The following is a 19,937-nucleotide window of genomic DNA, read 5'->3' as shown; positions in this document are numbered from 1 at the left end:
GGGGGCACTTGTTACTGGCACATGATTGAGGGGCACCTATGGGGGCACTTGTTACTGGCACATGATTAGGGGGCATCTATGGGGACACTTGTTATTGGCACATGATTAGGGGGTATCTATGGGGGTATTTGTTACTGGCACATAATTGGGGGCATTTATTACTGGCACATTATTGGTGGGGCACTATGGGGGCATCTATGTGGGCACTTCTTAATGGCACACTATTGGGGGCACTATAGGGGCATCTACTGAGGCCACAAAGAAGGGGTGTTTTATAAGGGGGGCTCTGTATAGGGGCATTTTATACTGGGGCACATTATGGTGGGTACTATGGAGAAGGGGAGAGAGAAGTACTATGGGCTCATCTATGGGGGCACTAAGAAGGAGTATCTTATACTTGCTAATTATGGGGGACACTGTGGGCATCTACTGGGGCACTATATATGGGGCATTTTATACTAGCACATTATGGGGGCACTATGGGGACATTAGCTCAACTGGGGGCATTAAAAGGGGGTATTTTTTTTGTACTGTCACATTATAAGGAGAATTATTACTACTGGGAGGCATTATGATGAGCTTTATTACTACTGGGGGTCTATGGGGAACATGATTACTAGTATGGGCACTATGAGAGCATTATTAGTTCTGGGGCACAGTGGGGACATGTTGGGGGCACAGTGGGAGCACTATTACTACCATGTGTGCTCTAGCAGAGAATTATTCCTATTGGTGGGACTTTTGGGTGCACTATATTACTGTGGGGGCACCTGGCACAGTGTCAGCTTACCACTATTATTTTTGGGGGAAGTTATGTTTACACTATTAGTGTCAGGGGCACTATTTGCTGGGCGCAGTTATTTTAGGGCACTGTGTGGCAATAATTATTGAAGATCACTATCTGCATGGTATTACTATTATTAGGGGGTTTATCTGTTTCTGCAGTATAGTATTGGGGAGAACGGCGTCACAGTATTGGGGGTGGTAGGATGATTTATCCAGAAGATGGGAGGATGATGAAAAAGTAGTAAACGGAGAGACGGAAAATGGCTGAGAAATGGTGTCTGGTCTGAAGGTCTGAAAGGAGAAGATGAGGAAAGAGAACATCTACATCAAAGAGACGTCACTGGATGTAAGAGGTATGTAGCGCTGTATTACCCTGTATGTAGGGGTGGATGGAGGGGTTAGTAGTACAGTACTATCTGCACAATGTAAAAAAAAAAAAGTAATCTGCAAAATACTATATATTTGTGTCAGAAGTTGTGCTTTTTACATTTTAGAATAATGATACAGCCATTTTATTTGATACTTTTGTGCTGATTCTTTTTTTTCTTTATATTAGACACTATAGTCACCAGAACCACAACAGCTAAACGTAGTAGTTCTGGTGTCTATAGCGCGTCTCTGCAAGAAAAAAACTGCCAAGGAACCTCTAGTGGCCGCTCACCATTATTAAAGTTTCTACTCTACGAGGTGTGTGGATTCTGTGTGTGTTGCGGTGGAGGGTGTAATTGCACGCTAGGGTGTGGGAAGGCGGGATCCAGGGGGCCCAGGGTCCAATCAATATTAAAGACGGCTCTAGCCCCATGGTGTATATTATACAACGGCTCCGATGTTTGTCTTACCTCTGTGAAGTTGATATTTCTTCCACACAAATATAAAGCAAATGGACACAATTACAAACAGTGAGACTCCCGTAATGGCCGCCAGCGGGAATAGGGAGCTGGTAATCTGGGAAAGTTTTTCTGGGTCTGTTAAAAAATATAAAAATAAATAAATAATACTAGTAGTAGTAATAATAGTAATAACAAAAAAGAATAGTAACTACATTACCATTACATTATTATCAATAACACATAATAATAATAATAGTACTGGTAGTACTAGTAGTAATAGTAATAACGACTAATTAACAATGATAGTAATAATAAAACAGAATAATATTAATGAAGATAATAATACTAGTAATAATTAAAAAAAACACAAGCACATAATAATGATAATACTACTAATAATATATATATATATTCATTTTTTTTTTCATTTTATGCACTTATATAGCAGTGACATCACCCTGTCCCCAGTGGGGCTCACAATCTAAGTTCCCTATCAGTATTTCTTTGGAGTGTGGGAGGAAACCGGAGAACCCGGCGGAAACCCACGCAAATATAGAAACTCCATGCAGATGTTGTTTTTGGCCAGATTCAAACCCAGGACCCCAACGCTGCAAGGCACCAGTGCTAACCACTGATGATAACCCTAGTAATAATAATAATAATTATAACAAAAAATATATAATGGTAATAATAATGAAACATAATAATGATAATAATAATAACAAATAAGTGACAATAATCATAATAGCAGTAGTAAAATAAAAACAAATCCGTAAAAATAGTAATAATGATTAAAAAAAAATAACCAATAAATGATAATAAAAACAGCTAATAACACTAGTAGTAATAACATTAGTAAAAGTAATAATAACTAACAATAATAAAAACCCTTAAATAATAATAATACTAAAATAAAGTAAAACTAGTAGCAGTAGTAATAATAAAAACAACAACAAATAAATAATAGTACAACATCATAATAACTTTTAGTTGCAGTATTATCATAAATTGCTAATGTGACTAAAAGATGACCTGCAGCGTAAAGCATGAGGGACAAAGCATCAGACTTTAGCCTCCCTATAGACAATAAAGCTGGAGTCACTTATCCTAGTGACAAAATTAAATGGCAGCTGCTCAAAGGTAGTCACGTTGTTAGGCCCAGAGCTGTCAGCATTATAACCGGCTGCTCAGGACAGAGAATAAAGGAAATTACAGGGTACTGCAGTACACACACTGTGCCATCCAACTGTCTGTGGCAGGGTTTGGTACTGCAGCTCAGCTCCAGCTCAGTCCTATTACTTTAAATAAGGCTGGGCTGCAGTACCAGACTCAGCCACACACAGATGGGTGGCGCTGTGACGGCTACTGCAGAACAAGATGTGGAGCCTGGTCGAGTCTAGCCTGATATAAAAAGGCAGACCTGAAAACAGGGAGAACCGGGGCAGTTTTATTATTAATCCTGTCTAAAATGTAGACGGCGCAAACTTAGGCTACATTCACACGACTGTAGTGTTCTGCAGATCCGCAAGACACGGATACCAGCCCGCAATTTGCGAACCACACGCCGCCGCTGCTACAATAGAAAATGCCTATTCTTGTCCGCAATTGCGCACAAGAATAGGACATGCTCTATATTATCTGTGGGGCCGTGCAATGGAACTACGGATGCGGACAGCACACGGTGTGCTGTCTGCATCCTTTGCGGCCACATTGAAATGAATGGGTCCGCACCCGTTCCGCAAAATTGCACCAAAGCTGCACCAAATCGACTGGATGATACATCTGGCGCACGGCTAGTCGCTGTCGGTTGGCTCACTTTGCACCAGAATTATTTTGGAGCCATTATACCTTGCATTGTCACATTTTAAGCCTCCCTCCACTAAGTCACGCCCCTCTCCTGATAAGCCACACCCCTTGCCGATCAAGTGGCGTCGATCAGCGGATTATTTGTCCCATTTGCTTCATAAATAGGCCTACATCATGGGCAATGAACGCTCCGCACTTTGGGGCATTTTATGACGGTCCAGCAGGGATCACAGTGGTACAAATCTTAGTTTTGTGGATTTTGGCTCCCGCTCTGTAAAATCTGATCCATGGCCTATTGACTCTATTGATAGTCAAGGACATGTTGGTGCAGTTTTTTTTAAAAACCACGCACACTACCTGATAGGGTTAATCCTGCTGCTGATTATAATACCTGCCTTGTGAAAATTAGTTGCAGCATCCCCGAAAAAAAAAAAAAAAAGACTTTTATTCTTTACCCTTTATGCAAATGAGGGCTTCAGTGCACACCGAGGGGCGTGGCCAGAACTGGAAAGCGGATAGGCCCCCTAGGCTCCACCCCTTGGTGAACTGAAGTCCTCATTTGCATAAATAATAATAAAAAAAATGTTCCTCCTCTGGAAAGCTGTACCCAATTTTCACAAGACAAGTATCATTTTAATTAGCAGGATCAACCCTAATAGACAGTATGCCTGGATTAATAGGGTCGATCCTGCTGACATATGTTCTTTCAGTTGTTTTCAGTGTTTGTCTGTGTATGAATTAATATTTATGTGATTTTGCTATTTTTTATATACAATATAGGCGCAGCTTTGTGTGCATGTGTTTTGTTTTTTATTTCTAAGGCTACATGCACACGAACGTAGTTTGTTACCGTGTCCGTTCCATTTGTTTTTTTGCGGATAGGATGAGGACTCATTCATTTCAATGGGTCCGCAAAAAATGTGGACAGCACGCCGCGTGGCCAGAACTGGAGGGGCAAAAAAAAAATAGAACATGTCCTATTCTTGTCCGTTTTAGGCATTGTTACAATGGATCCGCAAAAAAAAAAAAAACAGATAGCATACAGAGGACCGCAATTTGCGGACCGCAAAACACATACTGTTGTGTGCATGTAGCCTAAGGCCTCATGCACACGACCGTTGTTTCATTCCTTGTTCCTGACTTTCAATGGGTCCGTTGAAAACTCGGCTAATGCACCGTTTGTCATCCGCGTCCGTGATCCGTGGTTCCAGTCCGTCAAAAATATATAACCTGTCCTAATTTGTTCACGGAAAACGTTTTGCGGACCCATTCAAGTCAATGGGTCCGTGAAAAAACGCAGAGGCACACAAGATTGTCATCCGCGTCCGCTCGTCTGCGTCCGTTTTTTTCCTATCATTTGCATGGCAAACTTGACTTAGACTTTTTTTTACTTTCCTTCATGTCTGGTGATCCTCCAAAAATAAAGGAAGACACACGGAAACAAAAACGGATCACGGAACAACGGAACCCCATTTTGCGGAACGGAACACAACAACGGTCGTGTGTATGAGGCCTAAGGCTAAGTTCAGATAAGCCACATGAACTTCGGCAGCCTCATCCGGCAGGGGAACAGGCTGCCAGAGTTCACCGTATCCAGCATAGCCAGATAGGGCGGCACACTGCCAGATCCCCATTGAGTACAATGGGATCCGACAGGGGTCCGGCAATTTTCCGGCATGCAGGACTTTTTGTCCGCCTGAAAGCCGGCATTTATGCCAGAAAGCGGACAGATCCTTGGAGTCAATGGGGATCCGGCGGTGTGTGGCCCTACCCGGTGCCTAATCCTTCAATCTGCATTTGATTAATAGCCCTATCCTCATTACTCGCGGGGCCCCCTCATCATTGATTGGCCAGACCCCTTCATGTACTTATATCGTCAATTTGCAGAAAGGGGTTAAAATTTTATACGACTGCATTTTAATATGAGTTCCTGGTAAAGCAGAGAGGAAGTAGCTGTATCCCAAAAAAAAAAAAAAAAAACACCTGGCGATATCTGTTACCTACCGCCATCCTTCATGTTTATTACCGAGCTCATCGGCTTCACAGCAATGACTATATCTCAAGAGAAACTGACGCCTGCTGCTCTATAAGTAACATACAAGACGTGCCTAAAGTCGGTGCAAAATTTCCCAGGTGTCATTAGGCGGTTGCTTTGTCCCCCATGCTTTACACTGCATCCCTTGTTCATATTGGTTTCTATGTACGGTAAAAGTTGGTGCATGGTGAGCGGATTTCTTCTACTACAGTTGCTGTATACACATATACTTCACTCTGGCGTGGTTTACAGCAGCATCGTACGATGGCGCGCTCATACCGCCCGCTGTGCGCGTTATTCCGCCCATCTGGTAGCCGTACCAGCTTTTGCCTCGGAGGGGTGCTTTGTCACCCTCATAACTGTATCCTTTTATTGCGTGGCTGTCACTCAGCGCTCATCCCGCTGGTGAAGGCCGGCTATTGTGCGCCGGCTGTCACTGTGTCACTGTCAGCAAACAGCCGCGGCTACATGTGTTTGCTTTAATAATAAATGACAGCAGCACAAGACATTGTGGACAGACCGGTTTGTTCAGTTCTGTGAAAAGCTGACTCTGTGCCACTTCTCTGCCCGGAGAGGGACTGTTCTGGAAATGTGTCTCTGTATATTTTACCATTGCAGCAGAGCTTCAGCATCTTTATAATACATCGCTATTTCTTTTTTTTTTTTTCAAATTTTTATTGGAAACCATCAACAAGCAGGATAGTTGCTGATGATGGATCTTATTATAGCTGTATTTATTCTTTAAGTTAGGCCTCTTTCACACGGGCGTCATGGATTTGGGCCGGATAAGATGCGGGTGCGTCGCGGGAAAATGCTAAATTTTTCCGCGCAAGTGCAAAAACATTGTAATGCGTTTTGCACACGCGGGAGAAAAATCGGCATGTTTGGTACCCAAACTTCTTCACAGAAGTTCAGGTTTGGGTCAGATGTTGTGTAGATTGTATTATTTTCCCTTATAACATGGTTATAAGGGAAAATAATAGCATTCCTAATACAGAATGCTTAGTACAATAGGGCTGGAGGGGTTAAAAAATAATAATAATAATTTAACTCACCTTAATCCACTTGTTCGCGCAGCCCGGCTTCTCTTCTTTCTTCAGGACCTGGGTAAAGGACCTTTGATGACATCACTGCGCTCATCACATTGTCCATCACATGATCCATCACCATGGTGATGGTTCATGTGACGGACCATGTGATGAGCGCAGTGACGTCACCACAGCAGGTCCTTTTCCTCCTGCACAGCAAAGAAGAAGAAAGAAGAGAAGCCGGGCTGCGCGATCAATTGGATTAAAGGGGTTGAACGGGTTCAGAGCTAAACCCGCACATACCTCCATTTTCACCCAGGCAGCCCCCCTGACTTCATGCTCCGATGCGCTCTTTTGCCCTGCGCTAAATTGCGCAGGGCAAAGGCATTTTTTGGAGATCCGGTGACCTCACGCATTGCACCCGCGCGGAAATCTCGCCCGTGTGAAAGAGGCCTTAGGGCTCATGATTTATAATGCTATGTGACTCTGCATGGCCTTTTTTCCACAGAATCATAGCGACATAAAGCAGTCAGTATGATTCTGTAGAAATAAGGTCAAGCAGAGACACATAGCATTATAAATCATGATAATGCCGTGCGCTCCTGCAAGTCCAGAGCGGAGGATCACACTGACACACGGAGCGTGATTCCCGCAACGGACTCGCTCGTGTGAAACAGCCCTTACTGTTTTTTTCTAGTTCGGCTCATTGACACATGATTATCTGATTTCAATGATAAATTGTAAGGGTAGAGTCCAACGGTGCCGAGCCACACCCGCCTGAATCAGCCAATAGCTGCATAATTTTACAGCTGTGTGGGCGTGGCTTGGATTCATGTGACCATCCGGCTATACCCTTATTATGTATTAATGAGACAATAAACCCACATTGTGCCCATTCACAAGCGAAGACGATTAGGCACTCAATGTACTATACAAACTACATTTCACAAGAATAACAGATCAGTCAACAGCAGCTTTTCCACAGTTTCCAGGTAGCATAAAAAGGGGTTATCCCATGACTAATGTAAAAAATGCAAATCAGACATCATATAGCACATGACAATCTCTTTCTAACAAAGCTAGAACCAGCCCTGTACCTCACATGGGTCCAGAGATCACATTCATTGCTCTGATAGATTTATATCAGGCTGGCAGCTCAGTGGGAGTGTCTTTTCTGTTGCAGCTCAGGGGGGCATGCCTCAGCTCTCCCTATCACAGCTTGAGGGGGCGTGTCTCAGCTCTCCCTATCACAGCTCAGGGGGCGTGTCCATGATCTCCCTATCACAGCTCAGGAGGCACACTTCAGTGAGCAGGACAAAGAAATAGGAAAAAGACCAAACAGCAGGTGGCGCTATACTGATACATTTTATTGAATAAATCAGTGGCTATGCTAAATTTTTAATTACATGCAATAACAAAAGTATTAAGATCCAGGCACTGGTTTGAAAACTGTAGAGCCTTTTAAGTTATGTAAAGGCGATTTTGGCGGCGCTGGCCAACTATCTTATGTGTATGGGTGCCGTCCGATCTCCTTCGACATATGATTTTTTTTTTGGGGGGGGGGGGGATCGGGCATGTTGAATTTTAATGTCTGATCCATTTGTTCATTATCAAACCACGCCCAGATACACCCACAAAACATAGAGTAATGCCCACTTTGTGGCATATTTGAACAAGCCACAACCCCTTAAGGTCAATTTTACTGCACAATCCAAAAGAAAGGGGTACTTGGGAGGTATAACGGTTTTCTTTGGCATGTACCTTGCAGTATCACTTTTACCATTGACTTCTTCACTTGGCATACTGATTTGATCTGATTGGTGGCCTTCTGGATACTGGGACCCCCACCGATATGAATAACGAGGATGCAGTACCAGGCACAGCCATTGGATAATAGTGGCACTGTTTTTGTTGGGAAAATGCTTTATTTTTTTTCTAATTCTGGAGGCCTCCTTTAATGAATTACCTTGGATTTTTACTCTTACAGGTTACTCACATCCTGTCACAAGCCAGTCCCCCCCCCCCCCCAACTGAAGAAGCAGGCGCTAATTTGCCCGAAAAGGAAAAATGTTTTCCTCCTGATCTCAAGTGGCCATGAGAGTGGATCAACCATCACACGTTTCCATATATCTGCCACTCACTGCTCCTGTACACTATACACGCCTCTACCATGTTTCTACCTCTTTAAATGCGGTGTCTCGTTTATCATGATGAACTTAATTGGACTTATTAAAGCCGTGTTTTATTAGCGGTGACATGTTGACATACAACAATCCGTGTGTACAGCATCAATAGCCGAGGTTTATGCATGATTATATGGTATCTATAGGGCGCTGTTAACATTTTAAGGGGATGGGAGACCTTGACTGTTCATATAGTATACACTCTGTAACACGCACATTGCCTCATACCATCCATGTGAAATCAGGGGGCCCCTCAGCATAACACAGTAAGGGCCCGACCTTCGCTCTGCCAAATGTACTACGAATTTAGTAAAGTTATGTTCACCGTAATATATCAGTGCCTTATTGTAGGAATAAAGTAACAGCCCTGAACTTCACTGAAACCATTTTGATTGTTGCCATCTATCTATCTCATATCTATCTATCTACTATCTAACAATCTATTTATCTATCTATTATCTATCTATCTATCTCCTATCTATCTATCTATTATCTATCTATCTATCTATCTATCTATTATCTATCTATCTATCTATCTATCTATCCGTATCTATCTATCTATTATCTATCTATCTATCTATCTATCTATTATCTATCTTCTATCTTCTATCTATCTATCTATCTCATATCTATCCATTCATCTCATATCTATCTATCTATATCTATCTATATCTATCTATCTATCTATTATCTATCTATCTCTCTATCTATCTATCTCTCTATCTCATATCTATCTATCTATCTATCTCATATCTATCTATCTATCTATCTCATATCTATCTATCTATCTATCTATCTATTATCTATCTATTATCTATCATCTATCTCTCTATCTATCTATCTATCTATCTCATATCTATCTATCTCATATCTATCTATTATGTATCTCATATCTACTTATTTATCTATCTCATATCTATCTATCTACCTATCTATGTGTCTATCTCATATCTGTCTAATCTATTTACAGTGGGGAAAATAAGTATTTGATATACTGGCGATTTTGCAAGTTTTCCCCACAAAGAATGGAGAGGTCTGTGATTTTTATCAACTGTGAGAGACAGAATCTAAAAAAAAATCCAGAAAATCACATTGTATGATTTGTAACTAATTCATTTGCTTTTTTCTTGCATGAAATAAGTGCAGCGGGCGGTTGCCAGCGTCTGGGGTATCCCTTACCCTTTAAGAGGTTTTTACGATATATGTCCCTCTGATAGAGCAAGTTGTCGTGACACCAGTTGCATTGAAGCAACGAGGACATGGAGTACCCTTTAAGTATAGTGATGTTGGTACCCAGATGTAGGATTGCAGAGTTGTGTAGAGTGATCAACAATCTTCCAGAAGGTGTTGTATGCACGTGTCACGGTGCTCCCACCTGGATATACTTGGATCACAGTCGTGGTCGTCCGAAGCAGTGCAAAAGGGATGATTAACTTGGATGATGAAGGAATAATTGAGGCCAGACTTTGTATGGAAGTAGTTAACAGCTTTACTTGAATAAACTTGCATCAGAAACAATCTTCAAGCTTTCTCTTGGTCATCAGCAGGTTTTGGCTTAACTTCTGGCAGGAAAACACATTCGGCCCTGCTACATCTGTCTCTGCCGTGCTGACAGGAATAAATAGGAACTTTTCCTTTCTGCTTTCTGCTGAACTCCACTTTCTGTAGTCTGACTCTGTATCTTTATCTTTACCCTGGGAACTACTCTTTCTGGCTTGTAAGGCTTGTAGATTGGGCCTCTGAGTCCAACAGAACTGAAGGTGTTCTGCAGACTTTGGGCAGGGCTCGCCCGTAAGGGACGAGCTCCCTTCAGCATGACCTCCCTCTTGCAGGGGGTCCTCTAGACTGACTTCTAACTTACTAAACTCCTCCCTCTCTAGAGAGGGCTGGAATGGACAATGGTTCCATCCCAGGAAAACTAGCTCTGCCAATATTGCCGCCATCTGCTGGTGAACCAGGCACATTACATTTTAACTGTTGCAGTGGAATGAATACACCTTTTGCAGGATATGGAAATAAATCAACATGATGACACAGGATCACCCAAAGAAGATAGTGGGGTGTGCAAAAAGTAGTAATGTCACTCTGGGGTATTACATAGGTATTCGATACAATAGAAAAACAGAACTTAATATTTGGTACAGAAACCTTTGTTTGCAGTTACAGGGGTCAGACATTTCCTGTAGTTTTTGACCAGGTTTGCACACACTGCAGCAGGGATTTTGGCCCACTCTTCCATACAGATCTTCTCCAGATCTTTAAGGTTTTGGGGCTGTCGCTGGGGTACATTGAGTTTCAGCTCCCTTCAAAGATTTTCGATTGGGTTCAGGTCTGGAGACTGGCTAGGCCACTTCAGGACCTTGAAATGCTTCTTACGGAGCCACTCCTTAGTCGCCCTGGCTGTGTGTTTTGGGCCATTGTCATGCTGGAAGACCCAGCCACGACCCATATTCAATGCTCCTACTGAGGGAAGAAGGTTGTTGGCCAAAATCTTGGGATACATGGCCCCATCCATCCTCCCTTCAATACGGTGCAGCCGTCCTGTCACCTTTGCAGAAAAGCACCCCCAAAGTGTGATGCTTCCACCCCCATGCTGAGAGGGTGTTCTTGGGGTTGTACTCATCCTTCTTCTTCCTCCAAACACGGCGAGTGGAGTTTATACCAAAATGTTCTATTTTGGTCTCATCTGACCACATGACCTTCTCCGATGCCTCCTCTGAATCATCCAGATTGTCATTGATGACCTTTAAACAGGTCTGGACATGTGCTGGCGTGAGCAGGGGGATTGTGTGCCCTGCAAGATTTTAATCCATGATGGCATAGTGTGTTACTAACGGTAATCTCTGAGACGGTGGTCCCAGCTCTCTTCAGGTCATTGACCAGGTCCTCCCATGTAGCTCTGGGCTGATTACTGACCTATCTCAGAATCCTTACCCCACGATGTGAGATCTTGCATGGAGCTTCAGACCGAAGAAGATTCACAGTCATCTTGTGTTTCTTCCATTTTCTAATAATTGCGCCAACAGTTGTTGCCTTCTCACCGAGCTGCTTGTCTATTGTCCTGTAGCCCATCCCAGCCTTGTGCAGGTCTACCATTGTGTCCCTGGTGTCCTTAGACAGCTCTTTGGTCTTGGCCATGGTGGAGAGGTTGGAGTGTGATTGATTGTGTGGACAGGTGTCTTTTATATAGGTAATGAGTTCAAACAGGTGCAATTAATACAGGTAATGAGTGCAGAGGGGGGGGGGGGCTTCTTAAAGAAAAACTAACAGGTCTGTGAGAGCCAGAGTTCTTGCTTGTTGGTAGGTGATCAAATACTAATTTCATGCAAATCATAAATTTAGTGATTTTCTGGATTTTTATCTCTCATAGTTGAAGTGTACCTACGATAAAAATTACAGACCTCTCCATTCTTTGTAGGTGGGAAAACTTGCAAAATCACCAGTGTATCAAATACTTATTTTCCCCACTGTATCTATCTATCTATCTATCTATCAATCAATCTATCTCTATACCACATCAGGTAGGGATCAGTGCACCCTCTAGTCTCGAACCAACCACTGTCTTAACCTACTTGGATGTCCACTCTAAACTGTCGCCCCCAACTGGACGGCAGTCCCTACTCTGCTAAGTGCACAGAACCTAAGGGGAAGGTCAGAAAGAACCAGGTCAGAACCAGGAGAAATTAAGTAGTAGAAAATTGCGGCACACAGTATTTTTCTTTGCTGTAAGATTTTAATCTTGTATCATCATATTGTCATCATGATCCAGTGCAGTTACAGGGTATATAAAGCAGGCATGTATAAATCAGTAAGGCGACCGGACGTTTCAGCCTATCAGGGCCTTCTTCAGCCGTCTTAATCTAAAACAAAGCAATACGTACTTTCGTGAGCAATGGGGTACATGCATAGAGATCAAAAAAAATTGGATGATGAAAAAATAAAAAATATATATTTTTTATATATAGAACACAAAATGAAAACATAGTGAAAAAAATATATTTACACAGGTGTGGAGGAACTAAAAGCAAGAGACAGCTTGTTAAAGTCTGAGAGTGAACAACATTTTTTATAACCTTAAATTAGGGATATGATGTGATTATTTATGTATCAACGAGTCTGGGAATATCATCAATTGTTTAATGATTATATATTTTTTCCCTATAGAGGTACCAATTATCCCATCTTCTGATCTATTACTCAATATAATTCACCACTTTATTCTATATGTCTGAATATGCGTTTCTCTAGAGGTCACCATATATTACCCATGGTGGCATCATTGACTCTATTTACCTAGATACTACAGGGAGCCAGTCTGTCCCTATAATCCACCACGTTTGGCACCTTCCCACCATTTGAGAATATTACTATTTGAATATGTATCTGATAATATTACCTCTGCAATATGCCTACCTTGTTGCTGCTCCTGTTAGTGCTGTTTAGTCCATTAGTGTCACCGCCAGACATCTGAGAAGCTCTGACAGACGTTCTTCAGAACCTCCTGCTTGAGGTTCTTTTGTTTTGCTTTCGTTTTGTCATCTCGTTTCCCTCTCTCAGCTGTCATCTAGTTGCACTGATTGCATCCCTTTAAATCCCCTCCCATACTGCATCACTTTGCGGTTTATACAACTTCCTGGAGTGTGTACATGCTGGATGCTACAACTGATGCTTCTACAGATAAGTCTGTTCTTTGATTTGTGTTTTCCTGTTTGCTTGATCCTAGGTGACCCTGACTCCCTCCGTATTAAGTGTAAGGAGCCGGTGGTCGTGTCCCCTCACTATTATAGGGTGTTCAGGTGTCATACAGTCGAGGCACGAGGGCATGCAATTTTCTATCATAGAGATCTTTGCATGGGCTGAGAAGACAGGGAGAGTTTCAGGGCTTAAATAGGGGTCACCCTTTTATTCCTTAGTTTCGGATCAAGCCAGTCGGATCCTTATTTGTAACTTCTTGTTTTCTGTTACACCATCCGTGACAATTAGACCTCTACTGGCCACACAGACAGATATATATACAGACATATATGCTACTTATACATACAGGGCTGCCCATAATTATTCATACCCCTGGCAAATTTTGACTTAAAGATACTTTTATTCAACCAGCAAGTAAATTTTTTGACGGGAAATGACATACAGTAGGTGTCTCCCAAAAGATAATAAGATGTACAAGAGGCATTATTGTGGAAAAAAACATTTCTCAGCTTTTATTTACATTTGAGCAAAAAGTGTCCAGTCCAAAATTATTCATCCCCTTCTCAATAATCAATAGTAAAGCCTTTATTGGCTATTACAGCAATCAAACGCTTCCTATAATTGCAGACCAGCTTTTTGCAGGTCTCCACAGGTATTTTTGCCCATTCATCTTTAGCAATGAGCTCCACATCTTTCAGGTTGGAGGGTCTTCTTGCCATCACCCTGATCTTTAGCTCCCTCCACAGATTCTCAATTGGATTCAAGTCTGGACTCTGGCTGGGCCACTCCAAAACGTTAATGTTGTTGTCTGCTAACCATTTCTTCACCACTTTTGCTGTGTGTTTTGGGTCATTGTCATGCTGAAATGTCCACTGGTGCCCAAGGCCAAGTTTCTCTGCAGACTGCCTGATGTTGTCATTGAGAATCCTCATGTATTGCTCTTTTTTCATGGTGCCGTTTACTGTGATTAGGTTCCCTGGTCCATTGGCTGAAAAACACCCCCAAAGCATTAGGTTCCCACCACCATGTTTGACAGTGGGGATGGTGTTCTTTGGGTTGAAGGCTTCTCCTTTTTTACGCCAAATGAAGGAAACATCATTGTGACCAAACAATTCAATTTTTGTTTCATCTGACCATAACACAGAAGACCAGAAGTCTTCTTCTTTGTCCAGATGAGCTTTTGCAAAGGCCAAGCGAGCTTTTGTGTGCCTTATCTGGAGAAGTGGCGTCCTCCTTAGTCTGCATTGTTCAATGTCCATTGGATTGTTTGCCTTGAGACATTGCCACCAGCAGAGCCCAGATTCACCAGGATGGCCTCGGTGATGATCCTTGGAGTCTTTTTCACCTCTCTAACTATCCTCCTGGCCAGCACAGGTGTCACTTTTGGCTTCCGTCCTCTGAGATTTTCCACAGTGTGGAACATCTTGTATTTTTTGCTCAAATGTAAATAGAAGCTGAGAAATGTTTTTTTCCCACAATAATGCCTCTTGTACATCGTCTTCTTATCTTTTGGGAGACACCTATGTCATTTTCCGTCAAAAAATTTCTTGCTGGTTGAATAAAAGTAACTTTAAGTCACAATTTGCCAGGGGTATGAATAATTATGGGCAGCACTGTATATATTGGCCAAACTAGGTTACGAGTCAGTAAGGTCCTGTGACCCACTATGAGAACAACAGACCGCATTCCTGTATATTATCTATATACCATAGTTGGTCACACGATTTTGTTCACTCTCAGACTTTAACAAGCTGTCTCTTGCTCTTAGTTCCTCCACACCTGTGTATATATATATATTTTCACTATGTTTTGATTTCGTGTTCTATATATAAAAAATCCTTTTCTATATTTTTTTCATCATCAAATTTTTTTTGATCTCTATGCATGTACCCCATTGCTCACGAAAGTATGTATTGCTTTGTTTTAGATTAAGACGGCTGAAGAAGGCCCTGATGGGCCGAAACGTCCGGTCGCCATACTGATTTATACATGCCTGCTTTATATACCCTGTAACTGCACTGGATCATGATGATCATATGATGACACAAGATTAAAATCTAACAGCAAAGAAAAATACTGCGTGCCGCAATTTTCTACTACTTGATTACGACTAACAAGTCCTTGCTGGCACCAGCAATACCGGTGTGCGGTACTCCAAATTTAACAGATAGAACCAGGAGCAATGACAAGGAGCAAAGCAGAAGACAAGCGCTCCACCAGAAACAAGCTGTAATCCCAACCCAAACAAGGACAAACACAGAGTCAATTCCAAGCCGAGGTCAATACTAGCAGAGTGGATCAGAAGTCCAAAAGGGGCTCACGGCACATTTTTTAATGTGTCCGTCAATGGGGCCGCCAAAAAATGGAAATGACGTGTGCATTCCATTTCCGTATGTATGCATGGCAGTTCTGCAAAAAAATAGAACATGTCCTATTATTGTCCGCATTACAGACAAGGATAGGACTGTTCTATTAGGGGCCAGCTGTTCCGTTCCACAAAATACGGAATGCACACGGAAGGCATTCGTGTTTTGCGGATCTGCAAAACAACAACGGTCTGCTCTGCAACAACTATATTGACATCAGGGGATGGAATGTAACTGGACAACAAATACAATGTATCGCAGCGAGTGTTACAGTGACAAGCACAGCAGGTGACTCAGGAGCTGACTGCATACTGTTGTATTATCTAATTCAATGTATACAGAGAAGGCAGTGGGCTCCCCCTAGTGGTGGCTGCAGGAAGTCATAATTTTATCATTTTACCCTACGTCTCTGCAGGAGATTTTAAGTTTGTGTCAGAAAAACAGAGCTCTGACATCTATAAAGCTAAGACTTTTGGACTTATTTAGAGTAATGTGGTTCTTTGCTCTGGACAATCCCTACTATTAATCCAGAATTCCTTACCATACATCCTGAAAACGGATTTTCTATACTGGACAAACCCTTTTGAGTTCAGAGAACTGAAGACAGCTGATTATCATGGACCTTTGAATCATGGCAGTAATTCCTACCTATGGGTGTGATGATGACCGTAAACTGCGTCTCTTCGCCCTTCCCGGTGATGTTGTTGTACGCCCGGCACAGATAATCCACAGTTTTTTGCTGAACTTTCTCAGAGAGGAGCTTGAAGTGAGTTCCATAGTTGATGATCTCCATGGAGTTGTTGCCCCTTTGGATCCAGGCGCAGGTATTGGGGGGGTTGGAATCCGCAGAACAGTCAAAGCGGACAGATTCTCCGTTGGCAATGGTGAACACCTCTCCGACCTTAAGTCCTTTGTCTGAGATGACACGAAGCCCATAAGGTCCATCTGTAAAGGGGCAGATATTCAGTAATGTGGGACTAAATACTAATACTTATCACTAATAAAACAGATGTTATGTGATAATGTATCATTCTGTATATGACAGATAAAAGAGGCAAACATATGGAAAAATGCGTAAAAAATACATTGAAAAAAATCTTAATTATTCATGTCTGCTTGCTGTCGTTGAATGGAAAAATAATTTTTTAACATTCAGAGGATGTGAACCCATACAGACTTAAAGGGGTTGTCCATCTTTGGGGGCCTTTTAGGCAGACGCCGCGGAGGCAAGCTTACTTACCAGATCCTTCACTCACCTGTCGCCCTTTTCTGGTCCCCACATTGATGGGAGTCACGTGTGCCACTGCAGCCAAGTGACGTGTCCCCCTTGCATCACGTGACCTATTGACATGACACGTGGCTGTAGTGGCACACGTCACCCCCGTCAAACACGATGCTGACACACGGGGGTAGGAGAGGGGCAGTAGTGGTTGGGGAATGAAGGAGCCAGGAACCCAGAGGCGGGGAACAGGTAAGTATACTTCCCTCTACAGGTACGCCGACGTGGGGGGCCAAAGGCTTCAGGAGATGGAAAACCCCTTTAATACTTACCACAGCTGTCAGTTTGCTACAGTTGCATCTGGTCTAAACAGTCCTCTATATTAGCAATAGGGTGTATTCACATAGGCAGTTAGTTAAGATAAAGCAAACTGGGAAAGCTGGACGGCAGCCGCATTACATCCAGTAATAACAGCCACATTGGTTGTTACCCAGAATTCCCAAAAATTGTGTTAACTTGACGGAGGACTTAAAATATTATGGTAATAACAAGCGTACCCATACCCAATCTATTACAAAGGGGTTACAAAGAGGCATCTCTGCCTCTGGAGGACTCAGAGCATCCATCGACAGACCACTGATTTTAACAAGGACTGTGTAATACTTCATTTCGCCTGTGGTGGCGCTGCAGGGAAACTGAGCACATGCTGCTAGGACCCTCCCACAGATTACAGTTGATCGACGATCCTGTGATCAGCTTACAATTGAGAGACGCTTCCAACAAATGAGGTATTGTTCAAAGCCAACACTACCTTTAGGAAGGGAAATATATAAAAACAGTTTTCTTTATTTTCCATTTTCTAATACTCCTCACTGTTTTTGTAAGAAAAATGGCCATCCCGTTCACAATGTACGATGTATTTTTAGTTTCACACTCCCACTACATGAGTAAATACATGTAAAACAAGCAAACATGTCAGTAATGTCTGCAGACAATAGGAATAATCCAAATGCAAAATAAAAAAAAATACTAAGTAATTAGCACCTAGTTATAAACCCAAACACACAGAGCAGATGGAGCAGCTGTATGTGCCATATGGACAGGCCCCTGCGGATATCAAGTATCAGTCTTATCTCAAGATCGGTGCAGATCTGTGTGCTGGAAAGGAGAGGGTTACCGGTGACCCATTGTTTTCAATGGGCGTCTATTGTGTTTAATGGTCCACTAGAGCGTGGAGGTCCACTAGGGTGTACGATCAGAGTTCACCTCCATATCATCATCTCCCTTGCAGGGAAATTAAACAGGGAAAAAACTCTTAAATGGGTTGTCCAGGGTTTAATTATTAATGGCTTTAGGTCATGAATATCTGATCAGCGGGTGTCCGACACTGCTCACCTTACAGATCGTCTGTCCTGCAGTGGCTCCAGCACCAAAAATACACAGCGCCATCCATTGTGTAGTGGACAGAGCTGGGAACTGCAGCACTGCTCCCAGTAACCAGCTCCATCCACTACACAGTGGATGGCGCTGCACTTACTCTGAGAGAGCATGTTGGCAGGGGTGCAGGGTGTCGAACCCCCAATGATCAGATATTGATCAACATTAAAATCCAGGAAAATCCCTTTAAAAGGCATGTCCATACAGCTGCATCACTACCGCACCATAAAGCCTAAAAACAAAAAGAAGTGGTGCATGATACTTTCCCTTAAAGGGGCTATTCACACGACCGTATTTTCAGTCTGTGTCCAATTTGCATTTTTTTTGCGGATTGCATGCGGACCCATTAGTTTCTACGGGGCTGCATAAAACGCAGACAGGACACTGCATGCTGTTCGTATCCGTATGCACGCTTCGTGGCCCCGCAAAAGGCATAAAACATGTCCTATTCTTGTCCATTTTGCAGACAAAAATAGGCATTGTTACAATGGGGCCTGCAAAAAGTGCAGCATGAACATGGACCGCACCCATATTTTGCGGATCTGCGATTTGTGGACCGTAAAATGGATACGTTCGTGTGAAAAGCCCCTAAAGATGTTGTCCTACTTTTAAGTATTACATTTCTCTGATAGATAACACAAACCGTGTCAATTTTTCAAAAGGAATCAATTTAAAAACTGCTCCTGTCTCTAGATAACTATGTTACATATTTGCTATGGCGCCCCCTGGTGTTCTTTTTTTTAAATCTCTCTACATAATGTGTCTAGTGTTGGTAGCCTGGTCACACATGCTCAGTGCTCAGCCCTATCAGCGTCAGACTGAAGTCCCTTGGGCCCACCACAGGAAATGGTTCTGAGGGCCCACCCTCTGTGCATACAGAACCTTAAGAGCCCTGTTTTATTAGAGGTCCATTATTGTAAGAGGTTGGGCCCACTGGAGGATTCTCTGGTGGGCTAGTCCGACCCTGGACCCTATCATACACGGGCGGAGTAATTCCTGAATTTGTGCAGCCAGCTATTTAGAATCAGTGGCTTCCAGGCTCAGACTGGCCTCTTCCAGGCTCGGACTGGCCTACCGGGGAGGCGGGGGATTCCTCGGTAGGCCCCCAGTCTCCTGCGCCCGGAAATAAGACGCAGGACTAATTATTTCTCTTGTTTCTCAGGAGAGATAATTATTGTAGCCACTAGGTGGCAGTATCGCACAGTGATGCAGCCTCCTACTGGAGTAAATTGTACAGAAGGTCCCGCATTATCTTCTAAACTTCCCGGCTGCTGGCAGTGAAGGAGGAGAGAATATGTCTGGCCATCCTCCTGCCCTCCCTGCTGTCAGAAAACTGTGGTTGCTGGACTCCTTTGCATTGCTGGGCTGATTTCTCAGGTGTGTGACAGTAGTGAGCTGTAGGAGACTGTAAGGGGGAAATAGGGGATTTGTTTATAGTAGACTCAGATCTGTGTATGTGTGCTGCTCTCTGCAGGGTTCAGAGTGGCATTGGGGGGACTCTGCCCTAGGTCCCCCCAATGCCTCTGCTTTAGGTGCACCCCCATTAGTGCTC

At 42.9% G+C, this 19,937-nt stretch overlaps 1 protein-coding gene across 1 annotated transcript in view; it reads right to left on the bottom strand.

Annotated features, from left to right (window-relative positions):
- Positions 1 to 19,937, bottom strand: part of HEPACAM2 (HEPACAM family member 2) — a 121,247-nt gene that overhangs the window by 29,619 nt on the left and 71,691 nt on the right. The window contains exons 4-5 of the mRNA XM_044293993.1: positions 16,378 to 16,674; positions 1,626 to 1,751 (exon numbers count right to left, since the gene is read on the bottom strand). Of these exons, the coding sequence (XP_044149928.1) occupies positions 1,626 to 1,751; positions 16,378 to 16,674 (423 nt within the window). The remainder of the gene's footprint in view (positions 1 to 1,625; positions 1,752 to 16,377; positions 16,675 to 19,937) is intronic.

This window comes from Bufo gargarizans, chromosome 5, assembly GCF_014858855.1.
Source record: "Bufo gargarizans isolate SCDJY-AF-19 chromosome 5, ASM1485885v1, whole genome shotgun sequence".
Classification (NCBI taxonomy): Eukaryota; Metazoa; Chordata; class Amphibia; order Anura; family Bufonidae; genus Bufo; species Bufo gargarizans.
The sequence above is the reverse complement of the archived record's forward strand: the minus strand, read 5'-3'. Positions and strand labels throughout refer to the sequence as shown.